Here is a 22,547-nt window from a genome sequence, read left to right on the forward strand (position 1 = left end):
TGAGCCCTTTAATAGTTATAGGTTTCCAGCTTTCTTCAAAACATCTTCTCTAGTCATATCATATATCAGAATAATCAAATACATTAGAGTACGTAACAACTTTGGGGTGAGTACATTCAGACTAAATTTTCATTTTCAATTAACTATCCCTTTAAGATCAGGCCCGGGACACACAAAGCTGACAGTTGGCCATTGGGGTCTGTCAGCCTGACTAGCTAGTTTGGTGTGTTCCACATGATGCCTCTCGTTGGGTAGACGTTGGAGCTTGTTGGCCCAATTTAACATGCATAATCACTGTTGGGTCATCGGCTGCCCAATACTGAACACAATGGCCAATCAGCAATGTTTGGTCATTCTGAATGAATGACGAATGCACTCAACAATGCACAAATGTTAGCGGGAAATTGACTTTTTTTAAATTTCAGTACTGATTGATACAGAAAGTCAATACTTTTGACAACATTATAAATCATAACATTAGAAATTTGTAAAGAAATTTCCATTTTATAATAAAAAATTAATATAAATTATTATACATGCACTAACATTTCTATTATAAAACATTACAAGACATACAAACATGCTATCTAATGCAATGACAAACTATAGTGTCTGTACCTTCTTGATGGGGCCGTAGAAGGTGGCATTGAGATCTGCTGAACCCATGTGGTGCTGGAGTGTGAGTTGCCTGCCGCTGTGCTTGGCCAAATAAAACCTGCACAGTTCAAAATCCCATGAAACCAAGCTACAAGCCTTAACACCTCTTTAACACTTTATTTACTTACAAGATTTAAAAACAAATGTTTGTGTGCGAGATGATATTCAATATACAGTTGAAGTCAGAATTATTAGCCCCCCTGAATTATTAGCCCCGTTTATTTTTTTCCCCAGTTTCTGTTTAACAGAGAAGATTTTTTTCAACATATTTCTAACCCTAATAGTTTTAATAACTCATCTCTAATAACTGATTTATTTTATCTTTGCCATGATGACAGTAAATAATATTTTACTAGATATTTTTAAGAAACTACTATACAGCTTAAAGTGACATTAAAGGCTTAACTAGGTTAATTAGGTTAACTAGGCAGATTAGGGTAATTAGGCAAATTATTGTATAATGATGGTTTGTTCTGTAGACTATCGAAAAAATATATAGCTATATAAAGGGGCTAATAATTTTGATCTTAAAATGTTTTAAAAAAAATTAAAAACTGCTTTTATTCTAGCTGAAATAAAACAAATAAGACTTTTTCCAGAAGAAAAAATATTATCAGACATACTGTGAAAATGTCCTTGCTCTGTTAAACATCATTTGGGAAATATTTAAAAAAGAAAAAAAATTCAAAGGGTGGCTAATAAATTGACTTCAGCTGTATATTTCAGATACCTGAATAGAAAGTACAAATAAAAGAGGTATAAGGTGAGCGGTACCTTCTGAAGACCTCAAATGCGTGGCGTGGGGAGGGTGGGATGTTGCATTTAGGAGTGGCCGACTGTGTGGGCCAGTAACCAGTGGTTAGAACTCTCACTGTGAGATCAACACCACACAGAGACACCTGCAATATGAAGACAAAACACACACTTCTGCATTAGCATGAAAGGACAAAAGGGAATGATTCATTTCATTTACAGAATCCATTTGCAGCTAAATGATCAGTCATACAAAAGAAAAAAGAACAAAAAGAGGGCTTCATTATCACCATGGCCTATTAAGATTAGTTTCTTACAGTTTGTCAATAATAAAATGTCAAATCAATGAGTCGTGAATAAACACCAGAAATGAGGCTAAATTCTATAAGCAACTATTTTCCTAAAATAAATATTTTTCACTTTTAATTAACTACAAGGGCTGTACGGTAAATTGAAATTGTATCGAAATCACAATTTAGACATGCACGATCACCATAAAGAAAGATTTTCTCACAGTACGCTATTTGAACCAATCAGTGCACCTAAGCAGAGCGCGAGAACAGGAGACTGAATAGATTACATAAACAGGGATGAGGAAGTTCACCACAGGAGGACTCTGTGCCAAAAGAGTCAACATCTTTGTTGTGTGATTACTTTAGATACTGGAAAGCTGATGTATTGCATAACTGGGTTATTGTAAGTCATTTATATGTTGCATCTAAAAGCTTGTGGAAAGCATGAAGCGTGTCATTGCTCGGCGACCATCAATTATTTTCTCAGAGGATGATAAACTAATAAAGATTGCTGCAGTTCTGATAAGTTTTATATATGGAGCAAATTAAAAAGCACTGGGTGTTTGGTTGTTCTGTGTTTCTTTAGGGTAATTAGTCTACTTGAAATGTGTATATTCAGAGTTTATGCAGGTTCCACAGAGTTAAATTTAAAACTTTTTAAAGATCATTATGAATGAAATTTTAGACTCATAAAGGGATAAAAGCTAATGAATTTTTCGAATGGCCCAGATGGAAAAGATTTTGATTAGCCAAATCAAAAAATGGTTAAGACATTTAATAATACAATAATACATTGATAATGAACAATTAAAATATTTTAGACTCTATTTCTTAGCTAAATATTTTAAATATTGTGTAAAAACAAGCAAGTTCTACTTGTATCTACACAAATGTTTTAAAAGTTTTAAAAACTATAATAAACTAAATCTATGCACAACAATCTGGTGCATACCGATCAATCCAGGTCAGTGTCCTCAGCAGTAAATACATGGAGAACTTTTAAACAAATGTTATTGTAAGGAAAATAATTAAATCATTATGATAAATAGAGTTAAAATTGACCTTTTTAAATAAAAAGTTGAAAGTTTTATTGAGGTGATTGTTGGTGATTGTATGGGTTTTGGCCAGATTGGGTAGCAATACATGAACAGGAAAATTAAGACCGGTTTAAAAAAAGATTTAAGACCTACAACACAATATTTCAGACGTTAAGACTTTTAAAGACCCTGCAGAAACCCTAATATTACCAACAAAGTATGAAGCTGATAGCTCAGTTCTTGTTACGTGCACTTGCTATGCAACATGCTAAAAAGTTCAATTTAAAGTTTGTCTCAAAAAAAGACATTTTCAACTGGCTGTGCCTGGAATACGCAGGTGTGTCACTTTGAATATGCACACACAAACAGCACGCCTCTATTAGAAATAATGGACTTGTGCACGCAAAACAGGCAATAAATGTACAGGCTATTTCACAGCACAAAGAGGTCTATTATCTATGCTGAAAAATAAAGCTGCAAAATTTATCATTTCAGCATTGATATCGCAATGTGATCATTCACAATAGTCACATCACAAGATCTGCAATGTTGAGCCTGTATTATAATTGGTCATTTGCATGTGCTTTTGATGTCTCTGACTGTATAAAATTTAAAAGCATTCAGGCACAAGAAATTGTACTGTAACTTTAAAAAAAGAAAAACTTTTATTATGAAATTACCGTATCTGAATACTGTTAGAAACAGAAAACGATAAAAGACTGTTTGTTTCAATTGTAACATTTTCTTTATTGTACAATCAGTCTAAAATTATAAATTCTTTTCAAATAGGGAGCTGAGAATCAGGTGAAATTGTATTCATTATATGGCAGAATAAAAAAATATTGCAATGTTAGATTTTTTCAATATTGTGCAGCCCTACTTTGCATGGCAAAAAAATCTGTGGACTCGTAGAAAAGTACATGCAACTACTTCTGATATGTGGTCAAGCAGAACATCGGAGCCTAACTAAAGTTTGACGGTGGGCACACACAGACAGTAGTCCGTTTTTTTTGTTTTGCCATAAGTCTGTTATAGAGACTATTTATTACGCATCTACTAGGTGATTTTTATTAAATGTTTTGCTTTATGTCTGTTTTAGAGACAGTTACAGATATTTGATAAAGATCTAATTTTTAACCTTTGGAAATTGGTTTCAAATTCACACTGTAAAACATCTGTGTGTAAAAAAAACTAAATTGCAATATTCAGGCATGTGATCAGCCGAGGACAAAAAAGGAGGAAGATGAGACCCCCTTCACAAAAAAAAAAAAAAAAAAAAAAAAAAAAAATATATATATATATATATATATATATATATATATATATATATATATATATATAGTTTTAATTAATTACAAAATATATTTTTAGAGATTTGTAGTATCATCTAAACTTATGACAGGTATTAGGTTTCTGGTATTAAATTTGAGGTGCCCGGCTGCAGGGCTAAATAAATGACATAAGAAGAGATGGCTTGCAGAGGATAATAACAAATGTGTGTCCTGGCTTCATCTACGGGTATAATGTACATAGAGCGCACGTGGTCCTGACATGAAAATGTGAGTGCAGAAAACGTGTGCACAGCCGCCACAGTTAAAAAGATTTCATAAGCTTGCATGTTGTCAGCGGGATTGTCATATTTGCACATTATAGGACTACACATTATCATTAAATTATATACACAATAGCTTAGGTAGATCTACAATTCCATCCCTGAATGGCGTCCGGAATGCAGCAGTTACTACTGTGCACAATGATAAACATTGAAGGGACAAACAATCAGGTCGTCTGCATTGATGACGTTCGCTTGCAGAACGTATTTTGGGTATTTGTGTGTGCGTTTGTTTGTATGTGGGTGTGTCGTTTCATGCGTGTGTTACAGGTACGAACGGCATTGGAGGATCCGCATTTCGAATTGATGACGTTGGCTGCGGACGCTGGGTTTGTGCCACCAATCGCTGGTTGGCGTAGCGTTTAAAAGCCGAGCCCAAACTGCAATGGCGATCTCTCTCTCTCTATATATATCTCTTTACACCTCTCGCTCCTTCTCGCTCTTACTCTTTCTGTGTGTCTCTGTGAGGACAGTATCTCCTGCGAGGGCTAGTCAGAGGGAATGTGTTTTGCTTATGTTTAATGCTCTTGTCTAAAGTTTTGAGATTTGAATGTGCAATATGTTTGCTTATGAACTTGTCCAGTTAACTGACATGTTTAAAAGTGATACCTCGGAGAGGGTGTAGGAGTAAGTCGCGAGATATACATATACAACAACGAGATTCATATTTGTATTAGTTCATTAGGTTCAGAAGAATGTGCTGCTTTGTGTATGTTTTGATTTTAGTCAGAGTAGTTTAGTTAAAACGTTTGGTACGTTGAAGAGGTTTCTTTTCATGCTTTTGTTTTCATATTTAGTTTAGTTTGTTGAAAACAGTAACTGAGTTTTGTTATATTGAATTCTTTGATTTAAGCACATCTAACTACTTCCTCTTCCCCAGGTAATCCATCATTTATTTATTGTAAATATTTTTCTTTTACTGTAAAATATATTTTGCACTGGTTTCACTGGAAGTATGGCCAATAAACAAATTGCAGTGATATCTGTTTTTTCAAGTCATTTCTTTCTCCATCTGCTTGTCACACACACTAAACTATTGTATTTTATGTCACATACTCTTAGTTTAACTTCTAAAAGGACTTAACAATGACGATGAACCTCAAGATGAGCTTGAAAAGCTTGGATGAGAGTGAGGTTGGAAAATACGGATATCCGTAGTTATACAAAAGAATCACATCCCTGAATATTGTTCAAGAAAACCGTGATAGGTTTATTTTGCCCATATCGCACAGCCCTAAGAGCTACTCAAGTGTGACTAGCAAACATTTGTTTCTGGGGCTCTGCAACTATAATTAGCTTATCTTAAGAACAGCAAAAGTCAACCTGGCATGTTTCTGTGTGCGTGTGTGTTTGTGAGCGCAAACGCACCTGTGATGTCTGCAGATGGTGGCGGAATTCATCCATAGTTGTATTAGAAATGCTCATGTCTCTAAACATGCCCTCCAGCTTAGAGGTGAACTGACAACCGCACTCGGTCTGAGAGAGGGAGAATATTATATTATACACAGAGGAATCCAGCGAATAAGAGCGATGATGAGGGAGACGATGTTCACCTTTAGTTTGGAGATCATATTTTTCTCAGAGTCATCTGAAACGCTCTTATTGGTTAAAAGCCTTCTGGCCAGATGCTGTTTGTAGTAACGTTCGAACACATCCTTCTCCTGCATGAACCTGAACAGAACCATGGCCTTATCCAGGATGGACTCCACCTCTTGCTCTGTCAGCTAAACACAAGTACGAAAAGTCATGTGTTAGTATCATTGAGGAATTTTAGCAGATTATTTGTGCTTTTATGATTTTAAGATGTTCAGTTTTTGTCACAGTTTATGTGTCCGTGTTTTTAATGTTTCTTTCAATAATTATATATATTTTTCAAGTGACTTTACTTTCATTTAACAATACTTTATGTATTAATTATAACTATGTGATTACAAGGTATCAGAATTGTATTTTGATTGTTTAATATTCAAATATAACTACAGTATTTATTTTGCACTGTGCATAACTTGTCTTTTTTTTATTTATCATGAGCATTAGCTTATAATTAAATGTAGTTTAGGTTTTAAGAATTGATGTTTTTGCCATGTTTTCTCTATTATTATATTTTATTTCAATTGACTTTATATTCAGATAGGACTTTCAGGACACGTATATATAACCTAAAGTGACATTTAAAGGCTTAACTAGGTTAATTAGGGTAACTAGGCAGGTTAGGGTAATTAGGTGAGTTATTGTATAATGATGGTTTGTTCTGTAGACTATTGAATAAAAATATAGCTTAAAGAGGCTAATCATTTTGACCTTAAAATGTTTTTGAAAAAACTAAAAACTGCTTATTCTAGCTGAAATAAAACAAATAAGATTTTCTCCAGAAAAAAAAAAATATTATTAGACATACTGTGAAAATTTCCTTGCTTTGTTAAACATCATTTGGAAAATATAAAAAATAAAACAAAGAGGGGCTTATAATTCTGAGTTTATTGTATATAACAGGTCAGAATTTTATTTGAATAATTTTGCATTACATACAATTACAGTATTTATTTTGCACTGTGATTAACTTTTTTTTTTAATATTTCAGTTTAGTTTAAGTTTTAGGAACTGATGTACTTTTGTAATATATTATTGTCTGAACATCTATTACTTTCATCCCAAATATTTTTACTTAGCTGTTTATTTCACTTTTAATACTGCCAAGGCTACATTTGTAATAACGTTTTCTTTTAAATGTGATTTTATTATTTAATATATTTTTAATTATAGTATATGTCAGTTTAGTTTAAGGATTGATGTTTTTGCTATATTTATATTTTTCTCACTATTATTATATTTTTCTTTTAATTTACTTTATTTTCAGATAAGACTTTGATTAACTATAACACTGTTATAATAAGGTGTCAATTAAATAGGTCACAATTTTTTAAAATAATTTAGCATTAAAATACAATAACAGTATTTATTTTGTACAGTGAATAACTTTTTATAAATATTGCCAAGGCTACATTTGTAATTAAGCTTTCTTTTAAATATGATTTTAATCGTTTATTTTAACTTAATTTTGATGAACATTTTTAAACTACATCAATAAAAACATACTTTATAGTTTGCTTTGTGTGTACATTCATCAAATAATGAATATTTTTTACACATTACATCAATCTTTAATAAAATAAACTATTTATAACATTATTTCCAACTTTACAAGACAAACTAGCAAATTAGTGTTCATTTGGCAATTTCATAAATACCAATTTACCAACTTTAAAACCAAGTTTTTATCTAAAGGTGCTAAAGATGATCTACAGAAAATGTCTTACCCCCTTCACTCCTTTCTTAAGCTTGTCGTCGATGAAAAGTGAAAGATACTCTGGCGATCTGGAGTTAAGATTGAGGAAATACTCAAAGTCTCCAGCGATAGTTTGTTTAAAGAGCCTGTCATTGTTGAAAGACTCCTGAAGGAACCGGTCGAAGCGAGACTTTAAGTCCAACAAACCCTAAATGACCAACAAGAAAAACACAATCCTTATATTATTAAGTCTGACCTGCTAAACCACAGCAGATATGAGTAGATCAGTTCAGTAGGGTATTGCACAAAAGTCAAATTATAAAAGCGTTGCAAGAATTGTTTGACATTAGAAAAATGTAAGTATATAGTTAAGAGAAAACCCGAAAATATGGAATCCTTTTATAGGATTTCTGTAGAAAGCGGATATGAATCTTTTATCCATATAACCTGCTATTAATTTACCATTGTTTTGATACCTTTATATTGTATTTGTATGCACATGAATTTATTTATTTAAACACTTGTACTTGTATTTTTATTATTTTTAATAATTTTGTTTTTGTTTGTAATTTTAAAAAGTCAGGATAACCTAAAAAGCTTGGCTTAACTTAGTTTAAAATATCCTGGATTAGTTTGATCATCAATTTTATCCATCTTATCTCTCAATACAGAAATCTGAAAAGCCAAATATAAATATGAACATATATACAATTATTGCTAATAGAATTTAACATATATATTTTAAAGAGCCCATATTATACATGAAATAGGGTCATATCTTGGTTGTAAGGGTCTCCAACAACAGTCTAATATGCATGCAAGGTCAAAAAACACTTTCATGGTCTTATAATCTGCATTTATTTTTACCTAATTATCCCAGCGACTCCTGTATGAATCGTTCAGTGATTCATTTGTTCCCAAACCCCTCCTTAGCGCGAAGCTAATCTGCGCTGATTGGACCGATGACAGTCTGTCGCGATTGGTCGACTGCCTTCAGTCAGAGAGTGAAATGGCCAATAGCTAATCAGCAATTTAAAAAGTAATCACAGTTCATACACGCTAGATAGTGTAGGCGTGGATTTTAGCTGCCACACACACACAAACACACACACACACCTCCGGACGAGAACGCTCCCGCTTCCGCCCGCACCCGCCAGGTTTTAGCCTTAGAACCCGCCCCGTATTCTGCCCGCCGCGCCCGATCCCGCTAAAGAGCGGGGGAGAACAAAACCGAAAATCTGTATAAACACACACACAGCACCAAGCATAAAGCTCTCGCTCGCTCGCTCGCTCTCTCTCTCTCTCTCTCTCTCTCTCTCTCTCTCTCTCTCTCTCTCTCTCTCTCATACGCGCGCGTGCGCACTAACACACAAGCACCAAGCAGACACATCTTTCTCTTTCTCAGGCAGCCCGCTCCCGTCCCAAATCAAACCCGTTACCGACCGCTCCGGCGATTTATTCGGAAATTTATTCCCGCGCCGCAGAAATCTGGCGCGGGGACAGCCGCGGGTATGCACACCTCTAACGTTACCACGGAGCTCCATAAACAAAGCAGCACGCGTCGCGTTTTTAACGTGACTTTGCACGCGATAAGAGAATATAGCCAGTTAACCTGATACAGTACACTCGGTTACAAGTAACAAATCACAACTAAATACATTTGCAAGCTAGAGTCAACGAGGCAACAACTTTAACCGCACGTACTTACACTTGAGAAATGGAAGAAACCCATCCTGATGTCCATCAGTAAGTTACTGATCCTTCCTTTAACAAACGCAGATGAAGTATTCTTTGTAGCATGTAGCTTCCAGAAGTTTCCAGTAGTTTCCAACTGCTTGGCTATAATGCTGAGGTTTCATCTTTGGGTAGAGACTCAATATATCTATCTGCAATGTGACTTCAATCGACCGGCATGTTTGTGTGCGTGTGTTTGTGGGTGTGTGTGTGTGTGTGTGTCTGGGTTACTGCGTCAGAGGGCGGGGCCTCAGGTTTGAAATCTCCCGGGTTTGCGCGTGCACGTGAAAAACTTTGTTTCGTTCGTACGTCATGGCGAAACACCTAATGAGTCGGTATCAAGGCGACTCGTTTGAAGCACTATGAATCGACTCTTTTATAGATGAATCAACAGTTTTAAACACTGTATTCTTACAGATTTCAGCCTTAGCTGGATACTTCACTTCACTTAGAGCTGTGTTACACACTACATGGAGGGGAATTTTCAAAAACCCATAATATGGGCTCTTTAAATGGAAAGTATTTATAAATAGCCAAGAACTTGCCTGTTTGTTAGCCTGCTCTGGAGTAAAAAATAATAAGTCTCCACAATAACTTAATTTAGCCTGCTTACATGCTACTGTGTCGAGGCTAAATACAGCCAGGATAGGTTGATAAATCATGAAGTAATTTCTTGTTTTGCTTTTGTGCAATATCCCTCTGTTCAGTCTTTCAAGTCCTCATGTTGGTGAATGTGTACCTGAATGTAGTCGACAGGGTTTTTCCCCTCTCCTTCCTCTGAAACAAGTGCTTTCCCCTGCTCTCTGAGGTACCAGCTCATGCACTCACACATTGTCTTCAGACCATTAGGAACTCGACCAAATAACTTATACATGCACGCCAGGTCTGAGAGAGAAACACAAGACAAATTCAGTAAAACACAATGTGTGGGACAATAAAAAAACACATTATTCTTTTTATAGGGTTCCCACTTTAAGCCAAACATTAAATTCCCTGGCATTTAAAAAATCTGAAAGGGATAGTTCACCCAAAAATGTACATTTACTCATCATATTCTTCAGTGGTGTCCAAACTCATTCCTGGCAGGCCGGTGTCCTGCATATTTTAGTTCCAACCTCAATTAAACACAGCTGAACCAGCTAATCAAGCTCTTTCTAGGTATACTAGACTTCCAGGCAGGGGTGTTGGAGGAAGTTGGAGCTAAACTATGTAGGACACCGGCCCACCAGGACCGAGTTTGGACACCCCTGATATACTCAGACTTAAGCAGTTCAAAATGTTCATGATTTTTTTTTTAAATGAAGAATATTAGTAATCTGTAAACTTTGACTTCCATGCTATGGAAGTTAATGGTTACAGGTTTTCAGCTCTGTTTAAAATATCTTATTTGTGTTTAACAGAAGAAAGCAAATCATAAAGGTTTTGAAGCAAATACAGTGTACATTTTTATGTTTGGGGTAAACTATCTCTTTAATTTCCATGACATCTCTTAAACATAAAAACAGACTGTTGTTGTGCTTGTAATAATTACATAATATTAAAACAATAGTAAAACAAAAACACAATATTCTAATATATGTTTATAGCCATTATGAGAACAACAATGGATATTTTACCATTGTTGGTTAAGCATTTGCCGTTTGCGTGGTTGTGAAATGCTCTCTCTCCAAAGTTAAATAGCATTATAGCAGTTTTACAAACATTAAATTGAGCTTTTCTTTCATATACTTTTTAACACTCAGTTCTTGAAGTAGTCATTTAGAAGCCAAAACCGCTAAAATGTAGATTACCCTGACATGTTTGGCTTAGTTAAGTACAGGTAGGGTCTGGTGACTGCATTTGACTTCAAAGTTGATTAGCCTTAAAATGGAGCTAAAAATAGACTAACCATTACAGAAGGCATGAAACAACAACAGAAAATGTTACATAAATCAATACAAATTTTAAAGCTGGGCAAAAAATGTATCCAGATTAATCGCATCCAAAATGAAAGTTTGTTTTGACAATTTAAGTGTGTACTGTGTATACTTCTTATGTACCTTTATATATAAATAAACGTAGGCAATAACACGAAGGCATATATTTGAGAAAATGTTTATTTATATTTATACAGTTTGCATCCCATTTCCATAATAAATATATACAATATACAAACATTTATTATGCCAAAACAAAATTATATTTTGGATGCGATTAGTCGCAATTACTTTTTGCCCTGCCCTAATTTTGAAAAATGGAGACTAAAATTAAAACAAAAACCCTGATATTCCATGACTTGGACAAAAAAAAAAAAAAATGAATTCCCTGATTTTCAATGTCTAGAATGGATCTTTTAAAATTCCACAAAACTCCATGACCTGTCAGAATCCTGCTTTCAATCAGGGATAGATGATGCTCCAAAAGCACAAGCGGCTGCTCACCTTCTGTTTTTCCATTCTTGAGCATGTGGACCAGTCCCGAGTTCTCCATCTCCACGATGGTCTTCATGTGTTTGGAGATGAGCTCTCTCTCCACCACCTTCACGATGGGCTCCTCTGTCGATTTATCCAGACAGTGCATCACTCGCTCAATCTCTTCGTTTATCCGAGCCTCTACTTTCTTGATGTAGACACTGGCACTGTTTTCTGCTAGGAACTTTTGGCTTTCCATCTACACAGAAACACAGAGATATTTCAGTCAAAACAACCAGCCAATAATAAATAAGCAAATTGATCAATTCAGGTCTGAACAATGAGTTTTTCTTGTTAGTAGTTGATTTTGACTAACTGTATTTTTTGATGCACTTGTCTAATTGATCTAATAGTCTAATTGAAAAAAAAGATGTTTTAGTCAATATTTTTATGCAACAGGAATTACTTTTTATACATTATGGTTTTTTTTTTTAATGTTATGACAACTGGAAAGCTGTTTGTCAGAATATGAATAATGTATTTTATTAAAATGTATATATACCATTTCTAACTCATTTGACTTCTTACAAAAATTACATTAATTTTTAAAAGTCTTTGAAACGTTTCTTTTCTTTAGAGGAATTCAATTGCTCATTACAAAAAACAAAACAGTATATTAGAATAAGAAGTTTCATGCACATTAAAGCTTAAATCATTTGTTTAACTGAAAGAGGAAAACAAATACACATGTATACATAGACAAACACACGCATGTATGTTTTTGTGAATTGTGAGGACATAAATTTCCATTGTGTTTCTATTGCACAAACTGTTTTTTGTATTGCTCTAACCCCACCCTACCCCTAAACCCAACCCTCAAAGAAAACTGCATACAGTTTTACTTTACATGAAAAAAACAGACATCAGCATCAAACATGTTCTCATATTTCACCATCTTCTTGTAATACCTATATCATACCCATGTCCTGATATGTCACAAAAACAACTACACACACACACACACACACACACACACACACACACACACACACACACACACACACACACACACACACACACACACACACACACACTATTTCAGCTAGTCGCCCTGATGTAATTTGTTTTTACTTTAACAGTAATTAAAACAATTATTATATTTATATTTATTATATAAATATAATTTATATATATTATATTTATTATATTATATTTATTATTATTATAAATGTTATAAAACGTTGAAATAATAGTAATAGTGACCAATAATAATAATAATAATAATAATAATAATAATTTAACTACCTTTCATCACATGCATAACTTTGATTTAAAAATATATTAAAATAAAAAAATGGTTAATTCTAATATTAGTTATACAACACCAAAATTGTATCACGTTTTTGTCATTTCCAAATCGATGACAAACAGATTAAAGCTGCTATTAAAGCATCACCCACCTGGAAGAACTCAGCAGACATGTCTAAGAACGGGATTTCAAAATCCTCTTCGTAGACGGAGCGACCTTCTAAGCCCAAAACCATCAGCATCTGACAGGCATTCCTGATGGCTCCCCTGCCAAAAAACATCACAAACAGGACAAAAAATGAGTTCTTCTTCTACTGGGCATGTGTCGGCTGAAAGCTGATGAACAGAAGAGGTGACAGACCTGTCGACCACCTCTCCTCTGCGCTCTCGAGCGATCATGTCCAGCAGAGTCTGTCGGAGATGATCTCTGATGCAGCCATACCGCACAACCTGATCTCTGAAGATGATCAAGCCCAGATTGTAGACGTTCTCCACATTATTCTGCTGGACGTACACACGGTCCTAAAGAGAAAGATAATAAAAAAAATAATAATAATCTTCATACAGGTTTGAAGGTGCAAATTCAGTCTGTAGGCTGATTTATACTTCTGCAACGAATACGCGTGGATGGTTCAGCGATTTCTTTGAGCGGTCGCATATCCTTCGATACACAGTCGCTAGTGGTGTAACGGATCACAAATCTTATGGTTCGGAACACACTACAGTTTTTGAGTCACAGAGCGAACCATTTCAGCAAAAAAAAAAAAAAAAAGACAACAAATATTATTTGCTTTCCCTTTATTACAAAAACATTACTGCAAAAAACTTTTGATTTTAACAAACATAACTAAAAATAAAAATCAATAACCAGATAAATAAATAAAAGTGAATATTCAATACTGTGAAAAATGATCTTTGCTGATAATGCTAAATGTATAAATCTAACATTATGATCAGAGCTTGATATTAACGCCCACCAGCCCGTCAAATGCAGGTAGGCATGGTGAGATACAAGCGATCCACGCTCACTGCCATGATCGAGAGTGCTTAAAAGCTCCCGTTTCCTTGCGCAAAAGAACTGTGCCTGGAAACACAACTGATGCGATAGTTTGTGTTTGAAATAGATTGAAAAACTGTTGCTGCATTTGCTTTTAACAGATTATTACTGGGCCTAATGTTAACCATGTGCACGTGATCATCCTATCACTATCGCACACAGAATGTTTTGCAGCTGCTTTCTTTTGCACGCAGTTAATATGGTTTAATCCCCCTTTACAGTAACGTTGCTTTAATAGGAGATAAACTCTTAATTTATGTATAGCTACCTGCTGATATTGGACCTTTAGCCAGGACAAACTACGGTGTATAGATTTAGATAAATGAGAATACATTTTTTAAAATGTCAATTCTTTTTTAAGAACGTTTTTGTTGAATAAAAAGTTTATGTATACAGATATTTTTAACTTGTTTTGATGCATTTTTAAAAAATTTGTGGCAAGGAAATAATTAGTTTGGTGTGGCCAGAGAAAAAAAAGATAAACCCCTAAAAGCCTGTTGAGCCCTAAAAAGTCATGTGAAATAAAAAAAAAGTTAAGGAGGCATGTGGACATAACAGATAATTTAAACCAAGAAATCTTAGCATGTTAAAGTCAAATTTATGCATATAAAACATATTTTCCCAACAATAAAATTGTGGCTTTTTTACTAGCCACTCTGAAATTGCGTGAGCTAGTAACGTTGGAAAACTACTAGCCACAGTGGCTTGGTGATCAAAATAGGTGGTGTCAAGCTTTGATTATAATCCTTGTACAACATATCATGTTATTTTTTTGTCTAATTTTCAATTAATGATTCAATACTTCACTCATAAAACTTTAAATTATATTACTATACGTTTTATTTTTAAATACTTATTCAGTGGCATATTTTTGGTTATTGTTGATCTACTGCCATCTATTGGTTAAACAATGTAATTGCTACAACTTTTAACAGCGTCAAATTGCATTAAGCAGTGATTTTTATCTTTACCAAAAACATACGACCATAAACATCTCAACTATAAACTGTTATCCAAGTACTTCTGTGTTATTTGATTGTTTGTGACTAACTGAAAAGTGTCAAAAACGAATCTCTTTCTCGATCAAACACAGATTTGAATGGAGCACACAGAAGGATTAATGAAAATATGCAAATCGTCATCATTTATAATTCATGTTGCGTGAGTGTTTGAATTAAGATCCCAATCTTTTATTGATTGTGCAGGTTTAAAATGAATTTATAAATGCAGGCTATACAAGTAGTGACAGAAAACATATTTAATAACCTTATGCCGTGTTCACAAATAAATCAAATACTTTGGAGTTTATTCGCGGTCATTCATGCGTCAAATTCGCTTCATTCCCGCATTAAATTCACTATACAATAGACACGGATTTGCGTCATGGGCATGGTTTGGGTATGAAGATAGCTTAATTACTAAATAGCTAACATGGATTTTATTCAGACAGAAGTTGTGCTTTACGTGCTTTAGAAAGGCTGAAAAACAGTGTGAATTCGTTTGGCGCCATGTTCACTACATCCTTTCGAAGGTGCACCCAGCTCTGTGAGCTCATAAACTCCTCCAGAAACTTAACCTGGAGGAAAGAAGAATTCAGCGGTGCGTCTGACTGAGCCGAGCCCAGTTTGATGAACTGTTGTCGGTGTGTGCAGGAGGATTTTCCCCCGGGACACCAACAACAGGTGCTACGTCATAATCACGCCCCCCACAAGAGCAAGCTACTGATTGGTTAACGCAGTGCGAATGTCAGCTGAAGTTCAGATTTTCGAACTCGAGCGATTCGCGCAAAATGCTCAATTCGGGCGTATTGCGCCATTCGCACCGCAGGATGTCTATTCGCGCGTTTGCATTGACTTAACATGTAAATCACTTGCGCTTGCCACTTCTTCTGCATCTGGTGTGAACACAGCATTACACTCCTAATTACCATTATCAAAACTTCTCAAACATTTTTTCATTCTTACACTACATTAATTAATTTTGGCATTAGTTGACATCTCAGCCCCTACCAAAAAAAAAATAATAATAATAATAAAAAACTAAATCTCTTACCATGTACATCAAGATGTCTCGAATCATGACCATGGCAGTCTGATGATCATTCCACGCTTGATTTAAAGTCTGCAGGAAATTGTTATTTAACGAGTGAAGCACGTCTTCTCGAACCTGAAGAGAGGAAAAAGAAGCCAAGCTGTTATAAGAGCAGCTCAAGCACATGGATTTTTTTATCCACCTGTGCATACGATGACATCACCCTGTGAACAGGTCCACCGGGACAGGCAGGTTTCCACCATCTGCTTCACCTCCAGAACTGACATCATTAACAGCCAGCACCAGAGACAAAACCCCAGAGTCCTCATTAAGCTATATATAAATATATATGTATAGCGAAGACGTGAGACAGATCTGATCATTACAATCTCTTTGTTCTAAATTCACATGCAGCTAAAGGGTCTTTTAAACCATAAGCAGTGGGGAAATCGCTTTAGGACAAAGCCTCTTGTGGCATACAGCTTAATAAAAACATTTAGGATCTAATCAATAAATGCTTTGAGACAAGAAACTCCAGGTGAATAGGAAGAACATAAATAAAATACTAACTCAAGTTAACTAGTATTCATCAACATAATTCCCCAGTTCAATAATAGCACAAAGAACTGCAGGTTTTCTAAAATGCCATGTTTAAATATAAAAATGAGCCATTATTGCATTTTTTTAAAATGAAACTATTATTATTTATATACCTATTGACAATAATTTCATTATTATGAATTGCTTATTCTAATTATTTAAATGTATGTAATTTTACTAATATTATGTGTGTAATGTGTTTTTGATTTAAGGTTGTCTTTTTTAAAGGTGCTGTATGTACGTTTTTGACTCCTTTAAAGCATAAAAATACCGTAATATGTTTGCAGATATTTAAGAAACATGCTAAGTGAACATGTTTATCTGAGAAAAAAAAATTCACTTGAGTCACATATTCTGCTTTGAAAATGTGCATTACATGCCGGAGCGTCTGTCTTTGTTTTGGTTCCGTTTACCTGCCCAATGCCAGTTTAGCCAATTATATTTCAGCACCGGGTTGCCATGTTGGAAAACCACATATTTCATTCATTCATTTAGAAAGGCTCTCAAAGCATGCGTCCATGACCAAAATGCGACCTCCGGTGGACAGTGGCAGACTCCGAAATGAGACACAGATTCAGAGGTTAATCATGTTAAATAACATGAGGTTATTTAATTAGCACATAATATAAATATTACGAGCGTAAACATTAGGTGAGCATGTTACATTGTAGCCCCGTGTCCTAACAACACACTACGTGACGGGATTTGCAGTGATGCACTAGTTTGCACTAGACGAAACATGATAGAAATTAAAATACAGCCATTAAGAAGCACAGAATATGTACTCAATCACAAAATGGTAAGGTTTATAATCTAATTAATACATACTAAACCTCTTTAACATTATTAAATGTAGATGCTGAATCACTGGTATGTGTTGGCTTGCACTCAGTCACAGTTCTAAAGTTCAATGTCAAATGGTTTAATTTATTTACAAGATCTGAGGTGAACTATCTGCTGCTGCTTTCAGTAGTATGGCAATAAATGTCATGTAAAATGGCATTCAAACTCACATTATTAGCATTTAACACTGAATAAAGCAGATGAGGTGTACCTGAGGTGATTATTGTCAGTTTCTAATGTAACAATTTGAGGTGTTGGTTACAACAAAACACTCTTTTTTTATTGTGGTAAATATTCCTATCTTGTGCTGTTGCTTTTATATAGAACATGATTTAAATAAGTCGAGGTCGCTCCAGTTAGTCCATAATCTGGCAACCTGCACTTGCATTCCTGGATCAAAACAAATGCAATATCCAGTTCAACCACAGGGTGTCAAACTTACATAATGCACCTTTAAAATCTGGCAGGGGCAACAGATGAAAATTAGCTTGTGTGGCAATCTATGGCTTATTAACAGTTTGTACTGTTGATTAATGAGTATTGTCCCTGTTAAATAAAATAAATAAAACAAAAACATGAACTCATTTGCATACAAGTTAGTTTTAAAATTCTTGTTTTATCTCTACAGTGTATTAGAGGATTTTGGAAATTTCTTTTCTCGGTTAAAAACTGTCAGAATCTAGCTATTTATAAATATATATATATATATATATATATATATATATATATATATATATATATATATATATATATATATATATATATATATAAAAACTATGATGCTGTGAAGATTTATGGCTCAGTGAAGACTCTTTTTGAGAAATCATCTTTAAAAACATAAACTGTGATCGAAATATACAGACAAATAAAGAAAAAAGTACAAAAGAAATATCTGTAAGCGTATTGTGGGTATTTTCTTTACCTTCCCTTACAAAACATTATGAAATGGCAAAAAGCTCAAAATCTCAAAGCATTTTGTCGTGTCTTGCATTAGCGCTCAAATGATACATTCTAATCTCTAAAACCCCGTGTTTTATTTCTTCCCTGAGACAGATGTGAGAGTGACAGAGGAGCTCATACTTTGTTGATGAGGTGTTCGGTGACCACCTCTCGCAGTCCCGTGTAGAGCTTCTCCCCATGTTTGTGCAGAACCATGGTGTAGGCGTTCCTGTAGAGCTCCTCGAAGCTCAGCCCACTGTTATTCTTTCGCTGGATCTCCTGGATGGCGTTCTTCAGAAGATCCCATATGTTATTCACATACTTCTCATCCATGGTCATCTGCGTAAACGACAAAAACAAAATATTTAAAGGTCCTATGAAACTAAAATAAAGCTTTTGTCGTGAGCATCAGTACTGTTAGTCTTTAAGATATATATAATCAAGTGTGAAACCGATATAAACATTTAAAGCTTGTAATTTGGCACTTACAACAAATTGATCAATGGTTTTAACCACGTCACCTCATACTTCAGTTTCTCATTAAATCCTGACCAATCAAATGCTCTCTAGAATCCCGCCCCCTTCAAGACGCTTCTCATTTAACGCACCTCTCATTGGCAGAGTGGTGCTAAAACAAAATGTTACTGACTGTTTTTTAAAGGGGGAGGAGCTACTCTATGTCCAACCCTCCCTTAGTGTTTCGGTTGAGATTACGTCAAACATTAAATGAAAAATGCACATTTCAAAGCACTTCACGAGACCTTTAATAATAGACATGCAAAGATTGTCCGTCCAGAGTCTGGATTTCAATGGCTTTCTGCATGATTTGACCTGACCTCCAGCCAGTCTGTTATGTTAGCAGCGGTGATGGCAATAAGGGTGCACAATATAATCGTAACACAATTATTAACGCAATAATATATGCAATATAGAGCAGACAATGATGAACTACAGTTTTGACATAAATATGAATTACATATATTTTATGCAATGTTTTTTTTATTCTAAATTTGACCAATCAGATGGGACCTTTCAATCTTTTTTCCCACCTGCGCAAAAGTTGCTGTTCTGCTATTGGCTGAAGTGACCCAAAGCTGAAAATAAACACTACTGGCGGGAGTCGAGACAAGACAGGAGTTTTCACTCATTCATAGTGTTTTAACGAATAAATGTTTGCACCTACACTGAGTTTTTTTTTAATATGAATTAAATTAATTATATCTGAAAAACATATTTTACCTGTTTATTTTAATAGTGTCAAATAAATAAATGATTTAAAAAAAAAAGCAGATAAAACAGAATTTTACTGGGGAAATGTTATATCTTAATAAATATCTAATATAGTATATTTCTCCAGTATCGTGCAGCCCTCACAGGCAATAATGTGTTATAGAGATGCTTGTGCTCACCTACAGCTGCATTTTAACATCTGAACAATATGTCCTATACATATCTGGTGGAACAAACCTCATAACTGTCACCCGGCTGAGCATTAAATCTGAACTCTCTGCTCCATGTCAGGGATGCTTATTTTAAGAATTCTGATAGATTTATGCTATCAGTTAAACATCTCCATTTTTAGCATTTTTCTTTTAAGGTATTTTTCAAAATGAAAACATTCTGCTAGAATTTTGCATATCAGTCATAATTGCGTTTAGACAGAGAAAACACCAGTCAGGTTTAAGATGCTTTGCCTAAAAAAGTTCACAAAATATCTATAAAACAAAAGCAAAAAGCTATACATACAATTATTAAAATATATTATTAGCACATGCTTGTCCTTGTACTTTGCGAAATAAGAAAAGGGAAAAAATATATAAACCGTGGAAAATTACAAATGTAGTTTGAAAGAAAAATATTTTTTAGTATAAAAAAAAAAATTATGGAATAAAAGTATAATGGAATAAAAACAAAATATTTGTGTTTGTATATGCTGTCAATTATAGTTTTTAGAGGGAAAATCCAAATTGGCAAAACTTACCACAACAATTGTAATTGGTCAGGAAAACTTAAACAGGTGCCGTTAATAAAACATGGAATTTCTCAAAATTAAAACTTTTTTGGAGGGATTCATAATAATCTTATTTTGCAAAGCAGAATTGTTTTCCTATGTGAATGTGCATTAGTAAGTATAAGGAAAAAACTAAAATAATAAGTATAGGAAAATGTAAAATTATTTGCACTTCAAATCAGTGTGCTTATGATTAAAATAACTTAGAAACTTTCCACCAACTGGAAATTTGCAATATTAAGCAGCCTTATAGCATGTTTTTAGTAGAGATAAAACTGAAAAATAGACAGTAGCCATTCAATAGCCATGTCATTATTATACATATTTATGTTACACGTTACAATACTTTACAATGTATCGAGTAGGCCATGATGTGACATAAACAATACTATTACTACAGTATTAATTCATTTTTGTTAATGCTTGTCAATGAAAATGTTGTTAACTAATGTTACAAACATGAATTTGGATTTTAAAAATGCATTATTACATGTTGAACAATGATTAATACATGCAATGCATGTATTTATTATTAGTTCATGTTAGTGAGCACATTATCTAACATCAACTAATGAAACCTTATTTCCTCATTTTGACCCATACTTATTATCTTTGCTATTGGACAACATCAATCAGTTTGAATTAAAACAGCATGCATGTGTAACATTAATATCCTTCTTTATAATACTACATTTCAATACAATTAGGATATTGTATTGAGAACTCGTTTTGTACAGATCAGACATTGTTAGCATAACACTGAAATCTGCAAGCATGAAATAAGCTTACTTCAGCATGAAAAAATAAACACCGTCATTCAGCTAATTTGGTGCCAAAAACACAGCATTATTATTATTGTTGTAGAAAACAGTTGTGCTGTTTCATATATTTGTGGAAACCAAGACTTTTTTCATGGATTGAAAGTTCAAGAGAACAGCATTTACTTGAAACATTAATCTTTGATCTTTAAAAGTAAAAGTAGACACCCCTGCCCTGCTATACAAAACTATACTGACCCCAAACTTTTGAAAGGCAGTGTATCGCCTTATATACATTTTTCAGACCCCGAGACCCACCATCAAAACCTTGGAATTACATAAAAGGAGATTTATTCAAAACAGGGACAAATGCAGGCTGTGTTTCAGGCTTGTTAAAAGTTAAATAACTGACTTACAACAATCTAATGTGCATTTAAAGTGCCTGCAGGTCACTCGCTCATGCTCAACTCTTGGCTGATACTGGACCAGGAAAATCGATTTCCCTTTACGAGCAAACCTACAGCACATCTCCAGATTGCTTCAAGTGACTCAGCAGAGCTAATCTGGCAAAGAACAGGTCTGATGGCTAATCATATGTGTGAATTACATTTTGAAACAGCCGTGACTAATTGTGCATGTCAAAACAATACTTCAGCACAGCTCATGCTAATTATAATATAATGCATAATCATTATATACAGCTCCTGGTCTGTCATGATGGATCAACATGCATTAGCTAGGTTTCCATCCACCTATTTTTATACACATTTCGCAATATTGGAAAAATAAATAGATGAAATAAATATGCCAAGATGTACATACATTTTAATAACATGCAATAACGTCAATAACTTTTTCTCCATTACGAAGAAAACAACATGCATCAATTACAATGGACATTTCCAGCACGAGTTTTAAACAAGTTACATTTGGTGCGTAATAATCGATATATAGGCATTGTCTTGCACATCGTGTGAGGAAAGTACAGTGATGTGATCAGTAGTAAATCTCCGACGAGGCTATGCTAGAGGCCATGATCTTTATCCTGCTTGTTAGAGTAACCGACTCCCATGCGGAGAGTCGCTGGATCAATCCCAGCTCGGAGCGGGTTGGGTGGTGTAGGACCGGCAGGGTTACATTGGTGCCGTGACCCGGATGGGAGTGAGGTTTAGGGGGATGAGTGTAACAGAAGACGGCCAGCTAGTGATGTGCTGTGCAGGTAGACCTCACTCCTCTGA

At 34.5% G+C, this 22,547-nt stretch overlaps 2 protein-coding genes across 5 annotated transcripts in view; both read right to left on the reverse strand.

The window, feature by feature from the left end:
* Window positions 1-22,547, reverse strand: part of ftr05 (finTRIM family, member 5) — a 393,850-nt gene that overhangs the window by 154,557 nt on the left and 216,746 nt on the right. The window lies entirely within an intron of this gene.
* The window catches only part of cul3a (cullin 3a), a 37,781-nt gene that overhangs the window by 6,780 nt on the left and 8,454 nt on the right, over window positions 1-22,547 (reverse strand). For 3 of the 4 annotated variants that reach the window (XR_015477550.1, XR_015477549.1, NM_199691.3), the window contains exons 2-12: window positions 18,682-18,879; window positions 16,180-16,293; window positions 13,432-13,592; window positions 13,223-13,337; window positions 11,793-12,021; window positions 10,112-10,257; window positions 7,670-7,846; window positions 5,906-6,076; window positions 5,721-5,828; window positions 1,432-1,556; window positions 619-715 (exon numbers count right to left, since the gene is read on the reverse strand). Coding sequence is in view for 2 of the 4 variants with exons in the window: in NM_199691.3 (NP_955985.2) it covers window positions 619-715; window positions 1,432-1,556; window positions 5,721-5,828; window positions 5,906-6,076; window positions 7,670-7,846; window positions 10,112-10,257; window positions 11,793-12,021; window positions 13,223-13,337; window positions 13,432-13,592; window positions 16,180-16,293; window positions 18,682-18,879 (1,641 nt within the window). In the remaining 2 variants the exon portion in view is untranslated. Of the gene's footprint in view, window positions 1-618; window positions 716-1,431; window positions 1,557-5,720; window positions 5,829-5,905; window positions 6,077-7,669; window positions 7,847-10,111; window positions 10,258-11,792; window positions 12,022-13,222; window positions 13,338-13,431; window positions 15,960-16,010; window positions 16,294-18,681; window positions 18,880-22,547 lie in introns of all 4 variants that reach the window. The other variant, XM_087238827.1, reaches the window with a different exon arrangement.

This window comes from Danio rerio, chromosome 2, assembly GCF_052040795.2.
Source record: "Danio rerio strain M-AB ecotype USA chromosome 2, GRCz13ab, whole genome shotgun sequence".
Classification (NCBI taxonomy): domain Eukaryota; kingdom Metazoa; phylum Chordata; class Actinopteri; order Cypriniformes; family Danionidae; genus Danio; species Danio rerio.